General features: G+C 43.4%; 2 protein-coding genes across 15 annotated transcripts in view; one reads left to right on the top strand and one right to left on the bottom strand.

The window, feature by feature from the left end:
• Nucleotides 1–412: 412 nt before the first annotated feature.
• On the top strand, nt 413–6,785 carry kif9 (kinesin family member 9). Its single transcript, XM_061064531.1, has 20 exons — nt 413–657; nt 1,286–1,457; nt 1,553–1,659; nt 1,745–1,975; nt 2,259–2,342; nt 2,422–2,514; nt 2,726–2,873; nt 2,955–3,019; nt 3,124–3,201; nt 3,358–3,426; nt 3,514–3,618; nt 3,717–3,772; nt 3,873–3,966; nt 4,082–4,212; nt 4,549–4,722; nt 4,821–5,023; nt 5,163–5,342; nt 5,461–5,540; nt 5,787–5,879; nt 6,243–6,785. Exons 1-20 carry the CDS (start codon nt 562–564, stop codon nt 6,330–6,332), a joined length of 2,349 nt encoding a protein of 782 aa, XP_060920514.1. The 5' UTR covers nt 413–561; the 3' UTR covers nt 6,333–6,785.
• scrib (scribble planar cell polarity protein) overlaps nt 6,508–20,596 on the bottom strand; it is a 62,795-nt gene continuing 48,706 nt past the window's right edge. For 3 of the 14 annotated variants that reach the window (XM_061064516.1, XM_061064518.1, XM_061064519.1), the window contains 17 exons: nt 19,283–19,354; nt 19,074–19,127; nt 17,888–17,941; nt 17,322–17,444; nt 16,540–16,650; nt 16,112–16,156; nt 15,330–15,476; nt 14,798–14,957; nt 14,481–14,700; nt 14,318–14,407; nt 14,046–14,228; nt 13,474–13,623; nt 12,776–12,915; nt 12,478–12,515; nt 11,888–11,962; nt 10,167–10,221; nt 6,508–8,483 (listed from right to left, as the gene is read on the bottom strand). In XM_061064516.1, coding sequence (XP_060920499.1) covers nt 8,347–8,483; nt 10,167–10,221; nt 11,888–11,962; nt 12,478–12,515; nt 12,776–12,915; nt 13,474–13,623; nt 14,046–14,228; nt 14,318–14,407; nt 14,481–14,700; nt 14,798–14,957; nt 15,330–15,476; nt 16,112–16,156; nt 16,540–16,650; nt 17,322–17,444; nt 17,888–17,941; nt 19,074–19,127; nt 19,283–19,354 — 1,854 coding nt within the window. In that variant the 3' untranslated portion in view covers nt 6,508–8,346. Of the gene's footprint in view, nt 8,484–10,016; nt 10,047–10,166; nt 10,222–11,887; nt 11,963–12,477; nt 12,516–12,775; nt 12,916–13,473; nt 13,624–14,045; nt 14,229–14,317; nt 14,408–14,480; nt 14,701–14,797; nt 14,958–15,329; nt 15,477–16,111; nt 16,157–16,539; nt 16,651–17,321; nt 17,445–17,887; nt 17,942–19,073; nt 19,128–19,282; nt 19,355–20,596 lie in introns of all 14 variants that reach the window. The other 11 variants (XM_061064523.1, XM_061064527.1, XM_061064520.1 and 8 more) reach the window with 11 other exon arrangements.

Raw genomic sequence — 20,596 nt, 5'->3', positions numbered from 1 at the left:
ACACAAATAAAAGCTATAAGGCATCTGTTAAAAACAGGGCAATGCCCCAAAACTGTGCCTGCTTGAGGCTGGCTGCAGGAAAACCGGAAGTCCCATAAGCCCACAGCCAAAAAAAAAAGCCTGTTTTTACAATAGAAATTAACATGTTTACAGCCTGGTTAAAAAAACGAAATAGATCTGATTAGTTAATGGCCTCATGGGCACACACTGTATGGGGGGTGCTTTTTTTTTTAAATAACTCATCTGATTTTATTTCAATAAGTAAAACGGTTATGCCCATATAAGGGTTGTGGCAGATTTGATTGACAGCTCTGCGCGCTGCGTCTGTCTGTCAGGTCAGGAGTGCGCGTGCGCGTGGGCGTGGGCGTTGCCATGACGCCGTAGGAAACCACAGACGGTGAACACAGAATAATATACCGAAGCTGATGAAGTGAGTCGCTCTCGTTAAATAAAAAAACAATGTTTGAGTTTTTCAGATAGTAGTTTGTATATTCATTCGCAGTTTGGTGAAGCGGTTAACTCAGGGTGAGTTAGTTTTGTGTGGTCTGTAGAAGAGGGGTAATGAAGGCTCACAGCAGTGAGGTCGGAGTGTTTGTCCGAATCAGACCAACGGCGAACTTCTCGAAAGACCTCATTGAATGTCTTCCTGACGGACAGGTAAGTCTTTTTCTTTCTGAAGTCTTATTAAGAGCCAGTTAAGTTATGCTTTATCCTACTCGACGTAAATTACCTTTAATTATCTCAAAAACAATACAGTAAAATCTTCTGAAAATTCTCAGGTTAACAGTCAGGGACATGAGGGACATGAATCCATTGAAATGTATTTGTCTCCTGTCATAGATTTTTCAAAATAAAATATTAAATTACTAAAATATCAAAGCGTCTCTATGCAGTTTGAGCAGACTTTACATTTAAGTATCTCAAAAACTATACAGTAAAATCTTCTGAAAATTCTCAGGATAACAGTCAGGGACATGAGGAACATGAATCCACTGAAATATCTTTGTCACCTGTCATACATACCTGTCACTTCGTGCTGGTTTCCCTTTAGTATGTCACTTCCAAATTTAGAGTTATTTACCTGTTAATATAAAGTTATCTCCTTATATCATTAAGCATACAGAATAGAAGAAAAATAAGTTGATCACTCACATTCATACATTCCTCTTATATTAAGTTAGAACCTAAAGTTGCCCAGCAGATTCCTAATTGTAAATATTATCTCTATTTTGTTTCATATGTTTGCTTTTGTACAAGTAAAAACTTGTCCCTTCTCCTCCTTCAGACGGTGAACATCCATCACTGGAAAGACCCCAGGCAGCTCCATGAAAGAAAGAAGAGTCAGCTGAGCTCCCAGTCGTTCAGGCTGGAAGGCGTCCTGCAGGATGTATCCCAAGAAGAAGTGTACACCCAGGTGTGCCGACAGGTGGTACTGAGAGCACTGGATGGCTATAATGGTAGTTTTTGATTTTTTTCAATATATATCTTAGAAAAATTGAGTGTAAAGTCCTCTTGTGTACCCTTAAAGTTTCTTATGTTTTGTGCTTTTTAGGTTCTGTGATGTGTTTTGGGCAGACAGGTTCAGGAAAGACTTACACCATGACAGGATCCAAGGAATCATACAAGGAGAGAGGACTCATCCCTCGGGCCCTTCAGGAGGTATAGTTTGAAGAATTACCTTTTTGACCCTGACCGCTTCAGTTGAGTTAAACACGTTGTTTTCAATCTCCCATATGAAATTCAGGTGTTTCTGGAAGTCGAGAAAAGGACTGAGTATGCCTTCACTGTGCACCTGTCCTACCTGGAGATCTACAATGAGACCCTGGTAGACTTGCTATCATCGCTGCGGGGGTCCCCATGCCCGTCTCAACGAGGTATGGTGGTGATGGAGGAGCCAGGCAGGGGTGTGTTCATCCGAGGCCTGTCGCTTCATCCTGTTCACAGGGAGGAGGAGGCTCTGAATCTAATGTTTGAGGTGGGTGGTCTGCGGCTCACAGCTGATAAAAGCCCTCCAAAGTAAAAAAAAAAAACAGTTTGCCCAGAACTTTAATTGAAATACAATTCATTTTCTGTTTTATTGATGAAACATGTTTTGAGTTTTGACAGGTTTTAGCATTTTTCATTCTGAAAGAGCAAATTAATTTCATGCTAAATTAATTGTCATTTTTTCAGTGTTTTTTTTACACGATGGAGCAGAGTCATTTCATGCTGAGAAAATTCAAATGTGAACCCTGATAAAGTTTTCTTTCTATACTCAGGGTGAGATGAATCGCATTATTGGTTCTCATGCCTTGAACAGGAACTCCTCCAGGTCCCACTGTATCTTCACTGTGCATTTAGAGGTACGGGCAAAATTAACTTTGAGGTTGTTGTGGTCCTGGTGTCAAACATGACTTTGAAAGCAGTATTTTTCATTCACAGTCTCACTCGCGCACTCTGTCTGATGCCAAGTATGTCAGCTCCAAGCTGAATCTGGTGGATCTGGCCGGGTCAGAGAGGCTGGGAAAGACTGGGGTGAGATATTTTAAATTGTAAAAATGATGGTAATGTCTATCGAGGATGTTGGCATCATGACCTGTCTTACAAGTGTGGCTGGACATATAGCAAGTTCCTTTGAAATATTTTGATCCTCCAGTCAAGTGAAATAACCATATCACCTTTATGTGTCACTTGTCTTGTCAGTTGATCTTTTCCACACTTCATATTACTTTATCTCTTCTTCCAGTCAGAGGCTCAGATGTTAAAGGAAGCCGTGTATATCAACAAGTCCTTGTCGTTCCTGGAGCAGGCCATCCTTGCCCTGGCAGACCGTCGCAGAGACCACGTTCCCTTCAGGCAGTCTAAACTCACACATGCCCTCAAAGACTCTCTAGGTTAGACTGGCAGGTTTTTAACAATGCTGATTGTTGATAATTGGTGGTAAGATAAGTGATACCATGTTTTTGTTTCTGCAGGAGGGAACTGCAACACTGTGCTTGTGGCCAACATCTACGGTGAGGCTGCACAGATAGAAGAAACAGTAAGAAATGTGATTTGTGATGTCAAACACATGATGAAAACAGTCCAATTCTTACCCTACATGGTGCCATTTTAGCATTGGATGATGATGTTTGTACTTTGTAGCTTTCTACTCTGCGGTTTGCCAGCAGGATGAAGTGTGTCCGGACTGAGCCCATTGTTAATGAACACATGGATCCAGCAGTGAGTTCACACGCTATTATTATACATGTCACAAAAAGTACTTCTGTAAGTCATACATGTGGAACTATATGTAATATTATTGTTCACAGTCGGATTACTAAAGTAAGAGTGCAGCACAATGCAGAAGGAGCTCACAAAATGCTCTGTTTTGATTAGATTCAGATCAAGAAACTACAAAAGGATGTGGACATGCTGAAGGAGGAACTATCCATGCACAACACACTAGTGAGTAGAGCTGAAAGGAAAGTGAATGGGATGATTATCAAAAGATTTCAGGTGGTTCTTCTTAACACTTCATTCATCCCTCACCAGGTGAACAGGCAGAGAATCACATACGAGCCGTTGTCTGAGGCCCAGCTGGCCGAGATCAAAAGTCAGGTTCAGAGGTACCTAGAGGGAAGCCTCAAGGAAATCAGTGTGAGAACATTACACACAACACTGCTATTCATACTTCTACTAAATCACATTCTGGTTTGATGGTTTTAAATGTATCTTTGACTGACATCTCATTACAGATCCTAAGTGTCAGGCAGGTCCAAGCTGTGTTTTCCCAATTCAAACTCACTGTGTGGTGAGTATCTTTTGCCTTTTGTAATGATGCAACTTGAACAATTTTTGGAGTGAGTCTTCGTCCGTTGATTGTAAGTGATTCAGCATGATTGTGTGAGCAGGGAACAGGAGCAGAAGGTGAAGGCCGAGCTGTGCCAGGCCTACGACTTGACGGAGAGATCAAAGGATCACTATGGTTACGCTGCTGCTGGCAAGGTCAGTCAGCATCTGATGCACAGTTTAGGACACGTTAATGGAAATGAGCAGTTATTCAAGTGAACAGCTCTTTGTGTGTAAGCTTGAACAGGATGTTGCTCTGTTTACTCTTCAGGAGTGGGTCATCAAAGGAAGCAGCGAGGATGCAGAGGCTGGAAGCTTTGGGGTGTCCGCTCAGTCATCCAAAAATGTCCATCACCTGAGTTCCACCAGAGTCCAGACAAAGAAGACCAAGGACAAACAGGGGTGAGTCAAAACTTCACACTGAATTTAGTAGATTTTAGTAACGTATTCAGTGGTAAGTTTTCTAAAGATACAACATTTTCAGTTTCCCACAGGTCTACTTTTGTAAGAAACAGTTACAGTAGACATAAATGATTAAGACTACAGTCTCATGTACAATCAATTATTAAATAGATGACTAAACCTCATCAGACTAAATTGAACAATTCAATGAAGAAAGATAAGATAAGATAAGTCATGGGCCAAAATACACAATACTCTAATCAGGCCAAGATCTTCTGGATGAAGTCTAGTTCTGTTTTTTTTTCTAATGACCCTCTAAAACGTGATTGTCCACAGCAAAAGACAGGGAGCGGGAAGTCCAGTTATGAAGAAGCATTTGGAGAGTGCCTCCAAATCAACACTGAATTCTGTCCAGATGTTTGAGAGGGAACAGGCAGCACAAGAACCAGACACAGAGAGCCAGGACACACAGGAATCACAAGCTCCTGGCAGCGAACCCTTCCACCCAAAGTAAGTGAACGGTCTATGAAAAAGATATCTTTAGTCGTCATATAAATGGAATGTGCAGCCTGGCTTTTGCCAACGTAATTTTTGCCATTTCTGCTTAGCTCTCCTCCTCCAAAAGCTGATGCCTTTGAGGATTTTAAGTTGAGACAAGGCAGCATGATCAACAGCATCCTGAAGGAGAACAAGGCCGTGCTGCTGGAACGTCGCAGTCTTCTCCGACAACTCACCGAGGAGGTCAATGCTGTCAAGAGTGAGATAGACTGCATCACAGCCACCATGCAGCAGCACAACGAGTTGAGAAAAGGTTCTTCTGTTTGTATTATCAAAAGAAAATCAGTAAGAACTATTGAAGATGATCAGAGAGAATAAGTTTCTGTTTCTTTACAGTGCTTTCTGTCACAACCTGTAAAAGCATCATAACCTTCATGTGTTTATTTATGAAGGTCAACACATGGCTATGGGGGAAGAACCACTGCAGCAGGAGCCAGATGCCACTTCATTGATGCAGCTCAGAGAGTTGAAAGCGCTGTACCGACAGAGATATGAAGTGCTGCGTGACATCAAAGCAGAGGTTAACTACTGTCAGCATCTTGTGGATCAGTGCAGGGTGCGCTTGCTCTCCGGTCAGTTCTTGAGTCTAATTCTTCCCCTGACAATAATCTCTTATCCTCATTACTGAAGTATTAACTAGCGCCTCAGAAATCGCAGAGAGATGATCAACAGCTTTGGTTTGTGTCCTAGAATTTGAGAACTGGTATGAGAAGTCTTACCTGTTACCTGATGAAGAGCTGGACGTACTTTTGGAGAAGACTCAGAAACATGTGAGTCTGCCTTTTATTTACAGCAGTGGATCTTTCATGTGGGAGCTGAATAACTCAGTGCTTTTCTAGACAAACCTGGATGTATGTGAAAAGGTGCAAGACCCATTTATTTTTGGATTTATATATTTTCTAACATGCCTCTCTTCATATTATATATACTCTAAGTCATTGCAGTCATTGTACAGGAAATCATTAATGTGTTGACATGTTTAAATTGTAAGGAGTTATTTTCTTTTCTACTTTTAGGAAGAGGATATTCACTGTCTGCCATACGAGCTTCTTCCTGATAGCAGCAGCTCTGACTCTTTCTACAACGCCCGCTACAGAACACTGAAGAGAGTGAGTGTCATTCAAATGTTTGCAGTTGGTAGAGTCGGTCTTCTCTCAATTGGAAGGTCGGAGTTCGATCCCCAACTCCTGCAGCGACATGTACGATGTGTCCTTGGGCAAGACACTTAACCCCAATATGCTCCTGCTGCTTTGTCGGTGGTGTAGGAATGCGAATGAATGAGATGAGCTACTTCTGATGGTCACTTTACACAGCAGCCTCTACCATCAGTGTGTGTAGGGGTGACCTGCGGTGTAAAAGTGCTTCGAGTAAAGAAAAGAGCTATACAAGCTGAAGTCCATTTACCACATAATCTCATACTTTAGTAATAGTCATAAATAATCTGTAAACAATAACCTTTTCTCTCTCTACAGAGAAACAGCAGAGCGGTGCCCTCCACTCCAGTGCAGAGGAACTCATCTGCAGGACAGAGAAGACTTCCTTCAATTCAACCGCTTACCTAAGTCAGTTTTTTTAAGTATATAAACTAAAGCTGTAAAGTACAGCCTCTACGTGTGCAAAATGGGAACGAGTGTTCTTGTTCAGTGTACAAACTTTAGTCTCTTTTTCATTATTTGAAATGAATCAGTGCATTTCAGTTTGTAGAATAATCAAGGACAAAAGACACGGCACAATGAATCAGCTTCTTAAATGAAAAGTAAAATTTATTATTCCTGAACCACAAAATATACTTCTTTGGTTGTACAAATTCACTAGTTACAGTCTTGTGTGAGCTCTAACCCTTGACCCTTGACCCCGGGACCTCTGACCCTTTCCCTCCGACCTGTTTGCAAGAAAAGCCCCCGAAGAGAACTCAAGACAAAAGAATAAACACAAAAACTTGAAACACTTCATTAATAATGTAGTGAAACCCATCTGAAAAAAAGATTACCTACAGTAAGTTTTAAAAAAAAGAAGATATCAGCCATTGCAAAGGTTATCAAACAAACTGAATTTCAGTCAGTGAGAGCAACATAGAAAGCTATAATTAGAAGACCCTACATTAAATTAAAAGAAACGCTTCTAAGCCGTGATTCTGCAAAAATACCCATCACATACATAAACTGACGGTCTGTAAAGCAGTGAGCTGAATGTATGAACGAGATCAATGTGAGAGATTCATGATCAGCTCCGCCTCTCTCCGCTCTCCCATTAACAAACCAATATACACGCAGAGAGCGTCGGATACCAAGCCCGTCCAAACCCAGATGCGTCAGCAGCTCGGACACGTGCTTGGTTTAGGTCAAGACTGGCTCAGATTTCAAACCCAAAGTTAGTTTTCCTTTCAGCATTTGTACATTATTCACACAATAATAAATGATTTTTCAGTGGCATCAGATTTAAATTAACCAGACAGAAAATCAAACACCTGCTACCTTCACGTCACTCCGGAAAAACCTCCGGATATTTCAGGATAGAAATAAAAACTTTTGACATTGATGAGGTGAAAAACAGGACACGGTAGTACCATTTGGTTCTAAAATGATGCTTGAATATTTGATGTGATATGTAGTCTCTCTACAAAGGGGAAACTTTGCCCCAAACAATCTAATGAGTAGATAAACGTATCAAAATGAATGTATACTGATTGAAGAAATATATATGTCAATTGATATGCAATTCATGACTTGTAAGGTTTAACTTACTGGTTCATAACTTCAATTGAAAAGGTTTAAACGATAACATACAACACGCCTCTGGGGGGCTAAAATAGTGTCAAATAGAAGGCCTTCAATTGGAGTGAAATGATCAAAACAATAAATTACTTAAGATACACATTGTTTAAAAAGCTGACAAGTGGCAGTGCAAAATAAAAGACATGTTTTGTGTGACCATGAAGGTAGCAGGATGTTCCCTCCTAAATTAATATTTACACTCACGTCTGCCCAAGTCCTAAAGAGAGCCCTGACACTTTACAATCTATTCACGGAAATTCTAAAAATATCATTCAAGGGGTTAATATAGCTATGACCCATTTCTTTTCTCTTCCAGTATTTCTTTGTCTTTTTTTTTCTTTTTTTAAAAACAGTAAAATCATTCGAGGTGTGAAAACTAAAAACTAAACTCTTCTGTCACCTCCTTTTTTTTTTAAAAATACATCAGCGTCTACATGGAAAACGTTTGAGTGCAGAACAAAAAGAAGAATGGTCTGTAAGTAGCAATCCTAGCTAACCACACTAGCTTTTTTTTTTTTTTTTTTTTTGCCCTTTGACGGACTGTTGAGCAAATTGCCAGCTCATCCACAGACTGTATAGGCAAGACTGGCACGCAGGATATAAGTGAGTGTGTATGTGACTATGATCTTCGTTGTCTCTGCAGTGGTTATATAGGAGAGTACATCTCTTCTACTGACACTGTGTAGTGTTTTGTGACTCTGCACCTCCTGGGGATGCTCCAATGCTTTACTAGTGTCCACAGTGTGTGTACAAGTGTGTGTGTTTGGATCATGTCTCCAGAGTTTTCTCTCAGTGTGAGGTGTTACGTGGGCACGGCGGTTTCCAGGCTGCGGCGACCCTGCCTCAGTTTGCGCTTGTTGCTGTACAGAGCCATCTCCTCCAGGGCTGAGGTGGCAGGCAGCTGGGCGGGAACCTCGGACTCAGGGCTGGCAGCTGGCCCTAGACACCAAAAAAACACAAAACAAAACAACCTTAGTCACAGTGCAGCATCTTTCCACATCATCGCTCTGCGAGGCCGGCTGTGGAAATGAAGAGAGAGCAGACGAGTCCCTTAAAGCTGCCAGAGAAGCCCAACATTCAGCTCAGCAGCTGGAAACAGACGTTTGAAGCAAAAAACCTGAAGCACCCAGTGACAGTGTCTGAAATCACAAACTCATTCACTATTCCCATCCTAGGGGGGTTCTCTGTAGACTATTTAGCGAGCTCATCGGCACAATTAGAAGAAACACTGTCGGACACAACTCCCTGTATCGCTGGCTGGGACAATGACGTCATTACTGACATAATAAAAACATGCAGCTCAATGCCGGCCAGGGAGGGATAACAAATAACAGCATGGATTTCAGTGATAGATAATATCATAGAGATTATATTTTCTGCAGAGTAGCAGAAAGAATCACTCCAAATATTCTCCACCAGCCTCGACATCATCTTTTGTTATTGTTTTGATTGAGATCCCCATGGCGGCGGATTTTACATACTGTGCATTTAATGGTTTAAAAAGCAGTATTTTCATACAATACTCAAATCATATTGTCACTCCATCCGTCTGCTGTTCTCCTTTGCAGCACAAAGCATGCTGGTATGTAATGCTTGGTTAGTGACAATCAGTTGTAGATTACTTTTCAAAATGCATTGTTGGATGAATGAGTCCACAGTGTAGGGAATTATAATTCTCACTCATAATTTGGACAGCACTACAAAATATGAAGTGTGCTATAGTGAGGAGTGGGTGATTTCTGACACAGCACCTCTCTGTTGATCTAAGTTACTATAATATCCTAATTTGTGATGCCTTCCTTAAACATCATTATTTCCCCCCACTCCATATGTTTTCAATAACCAGCGAAGAAAAGCAAACAGGATCTACACACCAAGAAGCTCCCGTTTGAAGGATTTATGGACAAGTGACGTTTGGAGCCGACGTGCTCTTCCTCAGACTGACAGTCTGCCTCAAAACCTCACTCATAAATAAATCCTTCAGCTTCATGGTGTGCTGATCTTATTTGCTTTTTGTGTTTTTTGGTCCAGCACCCACTGAGGGATGTGCGTGTCTTTTTTGATTTTTCATTAACCAAATAAAGTCTGAGGTAAATCAGACTTATGACAGCTGACCCGCTGCGTCTATGTTTGGTTATTCACACTGACGGACATCCCCCCCCCCGGTAATAGAATCACCTGTAAACACGAGTTTCAGTCCGAGCTTTAAATTAATTCACGCACTCACTGGATCATGGTTAGTGTGGGATGGTTAGTTCATACACAACACGTCTTTGGTTATAAAATCAGTTGCTACTTCCTTTATAATTTCACTGGTGGCGGCAGGCAAAGCACACCAAATACCTAAACCCAGTTCACCACACAACTGGCAGGTTAGACTAGAAATGCACAAACTTACACACACCCCTTACCAATAAACCTAAACAATATACAATCACACGCAGACTCAAACAAATGCACACAGGATCGTACCAATAGGAGCTGCTTAATCCAGGTATTCACCTGAATCAAAGGGGATAGAAGACATTTAGGTATTGAACGTTTTACTTCATGTCTGCTCACATTTTCTCACTCGTTCACAAAGCCTGTTTAATAAAAAAAATGGATGCTTCTAGTTCTCACCTGGGTTGCTGGATCCGTCATCAATGAACTGCATGTCATCGACTGTGTCAGGGGACTGGAAGACAAAAAGAGGCAGTAAGTTTCTGAGCATGCGAGCGGGTGTTTCAGTGAACTGTATCCCAGGGGAAGCCTCCACCATGAGCAGGGGAGCTTGCAGCGAGAAGATGTGCCAGCCGCTCACTGACGCTTAGCAGAGAGCACTGAGGCTCCCGATCTGTCAGCCTACAGCCACAGTACCCCTACTGGACTAACCCCGTGTTAAAAGAAAGGGAGGTTATGTTAGGTCATCAGTTCCGGGTTTATTGTGTGTGGTGCAGCCAAATCCACAAAGAGACAGCAAACAGAGCAACAGCGTAGCACCAATACGAGTCACCAAGGCACAACAGAAAACCAAGCAGAATGTAAACGTCTTTGTGCTTGTGCTAATGCTGTTAATCAATACGGTCCCTTCTTGTTATATATATTTAACTTCAGGAGCGCTATGAACTGCATGTTTAGGGTCTAAAACTTAACTTAGCATTAATTAGTTTGACAATCTTAGCTGTGGAGTTCAATTGGAGGACACTGGTTGTTTGAGGATGTTCATTTAGGAGTTATTAAAAAAGTGTCACAATTGACTATTTCAGGAAGAATTGATCAGAGATCACTTGTTATCTGTTTACTACTTTGGTATTGTCCTCTCTTACAGATGCTCTGTTTGCATAAATATTCTTAATAAATTTACGTCATGTGGATGGCTAGCTAGCAACGTCTTTTTTTACTACCCTCTAATATTTATATTTTTGTTAAAACTGCATTATTGCCAATTGGTTACATGGATTCTGCTGTCATGTGACCCTCAGCCTGCAGATGGTAGTGGTCCATGTCTCGTTCTGCTACTTTCTTTATAGTCAACATGCTGGTTAACACATAAATCCTAAACACTGTTTCTGTACGTTCATATGCAGAAGTCTGAGGTGTTATGCGAACACTTAAATACAGTGATGTCAGGTCTACTACGTCCACAAAACTGAGGTCATGGTGCAACAACTAAACATCACAGGGTCTCAGACACACACAACCATGGATCCCCAAAAATGTAAGACCACTTCCAGACAAGGCTCCTCCAGGATTCCCCTGCTTCCCCTCCCAAAAACTGAACAAAACGTCTACCCTTATGACAGCACAGGAACACACTCTTCAGAAGAGTCAAAGCACGAGAAGAAGTCTAATGGAGGACGTTTATCCTCTGCATGATATGAAACCCATGCGTGCAGCAAGACAGCTGATGGAAGTGGACGTGGGAGTGGATGCGATGCAGAGTTTGCAGCTTTTCCCCCCGGAACCAATCCTGGTTAGTGGGATCAAACATCTGTTTGCATTAGTGCTACAGTCTGTGATTGATTAGTGAGCTGAGAGATTGATGAGGTGAATGGTTACTGCAAGAGATGTTTGTTTAGTCGTGAAATGTAAGGAGGAACCAGGACCAAGGAGGGAGAAGGGGGGGGGAACCCAGGGCTGAGTTGGGCTGTCATTCATGTATTTTTTCATTGTGAGTTAGTGAGACACACCACTATAGTGCAGAGCAGACAGTTCTGATCAATCACTGAGACCAAACCTAAACTTAGATTGCACTGATGCCTCTTGATTAACAGGAAAAACTAAAGGGGGGAGGCAGCAGGAGAAGCCAGGGGGAGGAGGGAGGAGGCCAGAGCTCTGGGAGCTCAGCATGCAGCCAATACCTGGATGTCGTATACGGGTTTGGAAGAAGGAATGGCGGCAAACTGTCGGTAGTCAAACTTCTTTGACGACAGGGACTAGAAGGATAGCAAACAGGGATGAGCAGAGGTCAAGGAAGGGGGAGAAGAGGAAACAAAGGAGAGAGGAGAAGGAAGAGTGTAGGACAAAGTAAAAAAGGAGAGAAGATTGAGGAAGGCAAATGTCAAAGGAGAGAAGGACAAAGGAATAGGAGAAAAGGATGAGGGGATAGAATAAGGGGAGATGAGAGGCAGAGAGGCTAATGGATGATTCAAACAGCCAGTTGTGGCTGATCAGCTAAAGTGACAATGAGCAAAATGATGGATTAATGTCAATGTGTTTGATGCAATCATAGACTCTTTCCCTTTTCAGCGTGTGAACCAGCTGTTTGTGTTGCTGTTATCAAGCGAAGCTCCTTAAATTCAACTGCAGTCAGTGTTAGAGCATTGTTCAAATATTTGTTGACTCATCATTATGAAGTGTGCCTAAAAGATGTTGTAAACAGTTCACATTTTCACAAAGGCCAGGGGAAACATCAGATCATCAAAAGACACATTAGAGGTTTAGTGCTTACCAGTCTGCCTGGAGAGGTAAGTCCCCGAGGACTGAGCTCTGTGAGGGGAAACACAGGAAGTGTAAAGTTAAAACAAAAGCTTGCATCATGAAGATGGTACTAAATTATGAAACAAAGTGAGGAAATTAAGGTGAAAAGTTTCTTTAAAAAATAACATACTTCTTCTGATCTAAAAGAGATCCGACATTTGTTAGCCAACCTGAGATGTTTTAAGTTCAGTTACTCATACACAGTTCAGAAGGTGTGTCTATGATGAGTTAACCGTGTAAACACTTCTAAGTGAACAGAAGCTTCTTACCATCCATAGGTGTGGGTGAGGGTGTGGGGGCGGGCGAGGGCGACTCCGTCAGCTGGTCTAGTGTGCCGCGTTTCTTCCCGTCCCGAGACTTGGCGATGACCATCTGGGCTTTTAGTGCGTCCTGCTCCAGGGACTTCATTCTACAAGAGAAAGAACCACCATCGAATAAATAATGAGTGAAAAGATGTCGAGAAACGGCGATACAAAAGCCTAAAGGAGGCACACAGCCCTTAATGTGGATGAAGTGCCCGTCACTACAATTTGTTGGGTGCTCCTTGTCCTGGTTTGCTGTGACGGCCAGTTTCACTTCTGTTTCTCACAAATCATTCCAGGAAAAGGACGACCTACTGCTAGTAGGCTTACCCTCAACTCACAAATAGCTTGCAAACTTACTATGTGTTAGTTCAAATAATAATATGAAAATCAACAGAACAGCAAAACGCAAATGAAAAGAGTGCTGCAGAGAGGGAGGGGGGACAAGACAGATAATAGAGGGGGGACCAGAGGAAGCTAGAAACAGCAAAGACGTGCAGAAGCAAGACAGCACTGGAAAGGCAGTGAAGCACTGTCACAGTGTCGCTGCAAGTGCTTGCTTAGACCTTTCCCAACTCTGCCTCTAGCAAAATACCCCAAAGCACCCCAGCACACCCCACGATGCCGTGCGTCTGGCCCTGGTGGCTGAGGGCCGAGGAGCAGACCTGAGCTGGGAGGCAGCAGAGGAGGAAGTAGAGGAGGTGGGGGGCTGGGGGGGCTCGGCCGTGCCCTGAGACGCCCTCACTCTGGCCTGGTAGAGTCTCTTAGCCAGGTCCTGCTCATACTGCCTAACATCCTCCTCTAGGCCGTAAGGCCTGGGCACAGAGAGGCCGGGGAGTGGGTGAAAGAGAGGAGGATGGGACAGGATGGGAAGAACACCAGCATGAGGGGGAGAAGAAGGAGAGAAAGGCATAGAGACAGAAAAGAGGAGAAAACCAAGGAATGGAAGGTAAAAGACACGTTTAGAGCGTCAGGAATAAAAATCAAGACAGTTTTTAGAGACACAAATATAGAGAGAGGATAGGAGATAAAGTAAACCATACACACATAGCAGGGTGCTGTCATAACTGAATCATCTGTGAACTAACTCTTGGGTTGGCTGCAACTAAAATATACCAGGGAAAAAACCCCGAACCTCTCATATGACAAACTGTTAGGAAATCTGGACATCCACTACACCTGGCACAGAAAGATATAAAGGCTTAATGAAAGACACAAAAAGGCCCTTGATATTTACCGCGCGGCCCTCCACATGGCTCTCTTCTCAGCCTCCAGAGCTCGTTTCTCAGCAGGGGACAGATCCTTGTCCAGGGCCACAGCCAGCTCTGGGCTCTGCATCCGGAGCCTCTCTTGATGTCTGCGCTCGGCTTTGGCTGTGCGGATGGGAGCAGCTGACTCCCCAGGGTACACCGGGATCAGACTGACAAGACACACAAGGAACAGTGATAAGTACAGTGAAAAAACAAACAACAACAGAAGATTCAATGGTGCTGCGTTCAGTGTAATTACCCTGCCATGGAGTTGGGCCTCTGCTCCAGCCTGAAGCTGTCCTCCAATGAATTCCTCTGAGAGTCTCCCTTTCCATCCACAGATGAAGGCCTGACCACAACAAACAATTAGCTAAAGAAACAGAACAAAGACATCAAAGCTTTGATAAGTAGTAACTTCTTACCCTGAGCTGCCGCAGTAGCTGGGCGGTGTGACGTTGTAGCTGGGTGGTGTGGAGCAGTGCTGCGATGGGGTAGAAGCTGGCTCCACTTTGTACTCCACTCCATCCAGCAGCACTTTGCCAGAGGCCTTCATCTGCGCCATCTGCTTAGCCAGGTCCTCCTCCTCATCCTCCTCATCTTCATCCATCAGGTACTCCCTCGCCCGCTGCTCAAACTTCCTCTCTTGGGTGAGAGAAACACACAGGTATGGTCACTTCAGTCAGATACTTTATTAGCTGCTGGCTAAAGGATGCTCAGGAGACACACAGGAGAAACAAACCTTCTTCCTCCCTCATTTTCTTGAGGTCATCTTCTCCAACAAGAGACACTCGAGGTTTAGGTTTTTCTGGTGTCTGCTGTTTCACGTCGATCTCAAAATACTTCTGTCTGTCCCTGAAAGAACGCTGCTCCGGGCTGCCCTTACCGCCAGGAGAAGGACTCTGAGAAACAAGACACACAATACTAAATTATGACCTGGGAAAAACTTGTACATGGAAAAACTTTGCAAAAGAAAGACCAATATTTTAAAGTTTTTTTTAATCGCTTATTCCATTGTTGCACAGCCATTTGCAAAAGAGCAGCAGATGCCAGAGGAACAAGAAGAAAGAAAAATCAGAACTCTTAAGAGAACCCAGCACCATGAAGCTGACTTTAGATCAATTAACTGCAAGTGTCATTATCGACAGAAGTAACACGGCTGTCTCCCAGAGTCCAGGAGCAGAGACGCCACCAACACCAACGCTCAAAGCCAAGCACACCACAGCCTGGACGAAGAACAGCGCCGCTGTCGATGTGGCGGAGGCGGTGGGTACCTGCAGTTCCATGCTCGGCCTGGAGAAGCGAGGCACTGCTGCCAGGCTCATATACTCCCTGCGGGGGGAGGGCTTGTTGGACGGACTTTTACCAGCTCCATCCTGACCATCTATGTCATCATCAAACACCTCGTTGATCAACTCAGGCTGAAAAGGCCACAGAGGTTGTCACCAAACTGTCACACTAAGACGACTTAGAGCCAGGGGGGGTTTATTTCTTCAGTATGCAACTACAGTAAGCTGGACATGCTTCTACATTATGTTCTTGTAGCTGACGATTAAAAATGATCCTGTTTAAAATAATAAAGAACTAACTGCTGTAACTTCAATGAGAAGAGAGAACTCGTCCATGAAGCACTTTTCTCTAAACAAATTTAAATTTCTTCTTCATCAAATTTAGTTACATTATTAGTTTTGACCACCTAAGCAGACAATTTGGTCCCGGTTCTTTATTTTGTCATAGAAAATAATTAGTTTTTCACTCATTGTCTCTTGTCAAGAATTGTTTCCTCCATTTCAACAAAATTATTTACATGTCGTTCCTGCAGGCTGAACTGGACTTTCAAAAACATCCCTACAAATGCTGGACAAGGAAGGCAACACATCCCATAATGCAACACTGGTCCTTTCATCAATCTGAAAAAATATCTGATGTTTTGAACATGTACATTTTAGTGGTTGAACATCATTTAACACCAAATGGAACAAAAGTATCGTATAGTCTTCTCAGTGGACACATCAGGCAGCTCTTCATTACATTTTATGGTTCATGTCTGACTCACCTCTGGAGAAGGCTGCTGGAAATTGTTCCTCACACCGTACAGTTCCTGTTGGGAGCAGCAGAATGAGCGGACAGTCAATAAATGAAGTAAACGGAGACTGAGGACGAACACAGATGAACAGAGCAGGCAGATATAAAACGTACGAAAAGGGGGAAAGTGATTCAATATTAGTACACGAGCCACACGTGGATGGACAAATGGATCAAGACTCAACAGCAGAATGAAAGATGATGTCTCTGAAGTACGAAAAAAAAACAACGATGAACGCATTCCACACGTCACAGCACGTCACAGGCCCCCTGACACGGCGCAGGATCCTTAAAGGACAACCTGCTCCAGTCAGGAGGGGGCGGGGGGGTAGATCAACCATCAGCACAGCATGCTTGTTTGTTGTTGTGACCCGGAGGAACCCGGGCGGCACGGCCTACCTGCGGAGGCTCCAGCACTGCGAGTGAGCGAGGCACGGCGGCAAATGCCTTGTATGCCTGCTTGACATTCATGGGGAACTCGTCGGGCGAGGTGGGGGAGGGGGCGCGAGGCTGCAGGGGGGAGGTTGGAGGGGAGGGAAGGGGTTATGGAGGAGATGTGGTAGGATCATGAGGTAGAGGAGCCAAGGGGAGGAAGAGGGCAGACAGACAGAGACATGGAGGAGAGGGTAAACTATGAAAAAAAACCCAGCAGAGTTGAAGAAGACTTTGGAGGAGAACAGGTGAAGAGCATGGCGGCTGGTTTCATGTGACAGACGAGGGGAGTATGCCAGAGAAAAACACACAGTAGGGCCTGGAGAGCTCGAAGACCATTACAATTTTTTTCTGGATGAGTTCTTGAGAAGGTGTGAGATGAAATCAGAGCTTCTTAAGGAAGAAATAAGTGGAAATTTTCAGAAAGCTGCAATTGTAAGAATATATATTTATCTATTTCAGGAGGATGCTTCCTTTGCTGGTGTACTTCAATCACCTAAGCTCCAGGTGTGCCTGTGGGTCTCAGACAGCAGCACCTGCACAGACTCAACTCCCCTGCGTGTTCAAATAAAAGCCTTCATTTCTTTAGTTCTAGTCTCTTCAGAAACAAAAATCTTTCTTTTGGCACACCGTTCCGCATCTCTGCTGTAAGACTGTGTGAGTGTTTTTGGAGCTGTGCGGTCAGAGCGGGGCGGCACAGAGCTGAGAGTGGAGAGAAAACAGCACTATGTGGTGGTGAGGGGTCTTACAGAGGTCTGGGAGTTGAAGGGGGAGGGGCCATGCTGGAAGGGGTTTGGACTGTGGCCTTCTGGAGTGGCGGGGGAGGTACTTTGACGAACACGCCCGACAGGTTGGATGGCACCCGGCCGCGTCTGGAGGGGACAAACATTTCACACACTAGATCAGTTACATCAGTTTTTGTATCATTTTTCAAAATGTAAACGGACTATTGTATCGACCACAAAGAAAAAGATGACAGACACAACAACGTTTGGGATGAATGAAAACTGAAAATGAATGGGAGCTAACGCTGAGTCATAATCAGGGCATCAGTAACCCGTCACTCATTTCTTTTTGGTGTTTAAAAGCTCAAAACTAATTTTCACCAAACCAGACAGTCACTTCTTAAATGGAAACATTTTAACATAGTATAAGAAACAACAAAAATATCTTCTGAAAGTCATAAATGTTTCAGTTGTTTTAAATTCTTAACAGCCTTTAAGTCAATCCCATTCACATATGTCTGTCTGATATCTGTTTCTTTTACTTTTTTAATCCATTTCTGTTCTACTTGAAAGTTCTTTTCCACACTCACTGATGATGAAGTTTCATCCCTGGCATTAGGAGTGGAGGTGTAATGAATGCTTGCCTGAAAACACAAAATAAAATGTAACAAAATAAATAAAAAATAAAGCAGTGAAGTAAAAGAAGCATGAGCTGGCAGCATCAGCATGAGCTTCAACCAACAATGCAAACACACAATCACATTTCTACGATGGGACGAACACTACTGACGTTCACTTTGATAATTTGATTGTGGGTTTTAAGTCCCATTTTGCAAAGCTGGTGGCATAATTTCCCTCATTAGATAAATGCATAGTCTTTGGTCTACAGTGGGGACAGTGCTCCAGGAAACGTCGTGTGATAGAAGATAAAGCTCGTCATTAGAAAGATCAGTCAAAATGCTTTCTCTTTGATAGATGCACATCCGTCGGCACGAGGCAAAAAGCTCCAGTCATCAGCTCGCCGTGGAGAAGCAGTCACATGCTTTTCAGACTGTAGCAGACATGAGCTGATGTGTTTTATTAACACAGTATGATTACATGCACAGGTAAGCTGAGCTTTGGTTATGGCTCCATTAGGTTATTTTATCGGTCTACTGTCCAAGCACCAGGTGGACGTGTGTCTGACTCTGCTACGGTAAGTGGTGATACGTCCTTTCTTAGTACTAGACCTTCTTCTGGGTTACCTAATGCGACACATGCCAAACAATCTGCCAACAAGTTAGCAAGCTGCAGACTGGTTGAATGTGTAATGGTCAAACATGGACATTTATACTGCTCTGTACATTCTCGCTTTAGCACTCCCCATGTTGATACCTTTGGTCTTTTTTTCCCCCTATCTTTCTTCTAAGCATTTTTGCTTTTGGCCTCAGGGTCAAAGCCCAGTGCACAAACTGTGGAGCATGCATAGGAAGCCAGGGCCGGTTTGGGGCTGGTTGAGGTGTAATACATGCACGAGTAATTGCATTCCCAACCACATCGCTCGGTATGTAAGTCCGACTTTGAGAAATTCAACAATTTCGGTGGGACTAACATGATTACATGTATTTTAAAAGTCCAGTTTTCATAAAGTGTTGGTCGGACTTACACAATAAATCAACTTTTTGAAACATCATGTAAACGTACTGACAGAAAGAGGTCGCAGAGCAGCAGACTCATGTGCTATATTTTGTATTCATAGTCCAGGCCAGAGCAGAAAGGGCCAAAAGACCCACTTACGAAGCGGGTCTCCCTGCCTGCACAGACGGAGCTGTTTGAAGAGTGGAGGCCGGGCTACAGGCAGGAGGACAGGTCACAAGAGTCACAGTGAAATATATCTTCTCTAACGGCAGAAATGACTCATGGAAAAATTAGAAAACAAAGTAAAAAGATGACAGGAGACAAGATGATGAGTCCTGAAAAGAGTGCAAGGTGTTTAGGCTGCTCACCGGTTGAATTGTGGGCGAGTATGGCGCTTCCCTGATTGGGCTGTCCGTCCGAGTGAAGTCCGAGGAGGAACCCTGGAAAAACAAACAGCAGAAAACAGTTAACAGTACAGAAAATCCAGTAAATGTAACAAACAAGCTCTTGCTTATAGGCATGCACTTTTCTGTGCGCCCTGCAGGTTGTGGTCCTTCATGACTTATGACCTCCCTCGCAGCTGTTGGGACAGAAATTCCTGTCGCTCCTGACGATGTTCTGACTATGTGCCTGAATACCTCATGAGGTGCTACTAGCTCTGTGCTCACAGCAACAACAAAAAAACATGCACCAGTTCAGCTTGTTGTGAAACGGAGGAAGATACACAGATTGGACACACAGTTCCTGAGAGTAAACAAGAGTCCTGGTAACCCCGACAACAGTAGAGCTAAGACTCATAAAACTATGTGTCAGGGTTTGATTTCCATTGGGGCCAAATTAAGATTGCGGTTCAGACCAACACATGAGCTGAAATTTGGTGTAAAGTTCTGAAAACAAGGGAAGCTGTAGGTTTCAGCAGTGCTTCTCTGTAGAGTCGACACTTCCAGGAACATCTCTCATATTAAAAACGGTTGTGGCATTTCTTAGTTGATTAAACTAAACGATCACAACCACTTTAAATGTCCAATAAACAGTTGAAAAATCAAAAGATTTCTGTCTTTAAAGCAGAGAAAGCACAAGCAAATCTAATGGCAAGAATCAGACATTTATGTTAAGTGAGGTTTATGCACATTTGTTTCAGGTCTTCATACATTTCAAAGATGTATGCACATTATTAAACATTATGGTAGAGCCCAGTTGGATATACAAACACATGATGTGTCTGGTAGAAGACACTTCTTCTGATCATTTTGGACAATAAATTCTGCAGATCTTGATGCAAATGTCAGATCCATTTCAGTAGAAGTGAGCAAAACGACAAACAGTGCACAGTAACACACCATGCTTCCTCCAAACCACACTCAGGCAGGCGGCTTGCCTTGCTGAACAACCAGGGCTGCAGTTGGCCCTGCTTCCCGTAACCCACAGGAGGCCCTGACAGGATCTGCTCTGCAGGTGGACGGCCTTTTCCTCTGCGATTGGCCACTAAGAAGGGGTTCTCTTTGAAGCAGATCGGCTGAGAGTCCACCATACATTCCTCCTCATCTTCTGCTGCAAATGTTGATGAATCGATGGTTGTTGATGAGCCAGCACTGTCAGACGCAGCGGTCCCATTGGGGGAGAACTGATGATGAAGATCATGATGTGAGTTCAGACCGAGGGAGGACTCGGGGTCCATGTGG

This window comes from Labrus mixtus, chromosome 19 (genome assembly GCF_963584025.1).
Source record: "Labrus mixtus chromosome 19, fLabMix1.1, whole genome shotgun sequence".
In the NCBI taxonomy this organism is placed as follows: domain Eukaryota; kingdom Metazoa; phylum Chordata; class Actinopteri; order Labriformes; family Labridae; genus Labrus; species Labrus mixtus.
The sequence above is the reverse complement of the archived record's forward strand: the minus strand, read 5'-3'. Positions and strand labels throughout refer to the sequence as shown.

Bases quoted from the DNA above. Each gene is read 5' to 3' on its own strand.
- kif9 (XM_061064531.1), top strand. From the start codon at position 562: ATGAAGGCTCACAGCAGTGAGGTCGGAGTGTTTGTCCGAATCAGACCA. The intron at 3,020-3,123 runs GTAAGAAATGTG...TGTACTTTGTAG, and splicing joins CTGCACAGATAGAAGAAACA to CTTTCTACTCTGCGGTTTGC. The intron at 5,541-5,786 runs GTGAGTCTGCCT...TTCTACTTTTAG, and splicing joins TGGAGAAGACTCAGAAACAT to GAAGAGGATATTCACTGTCT.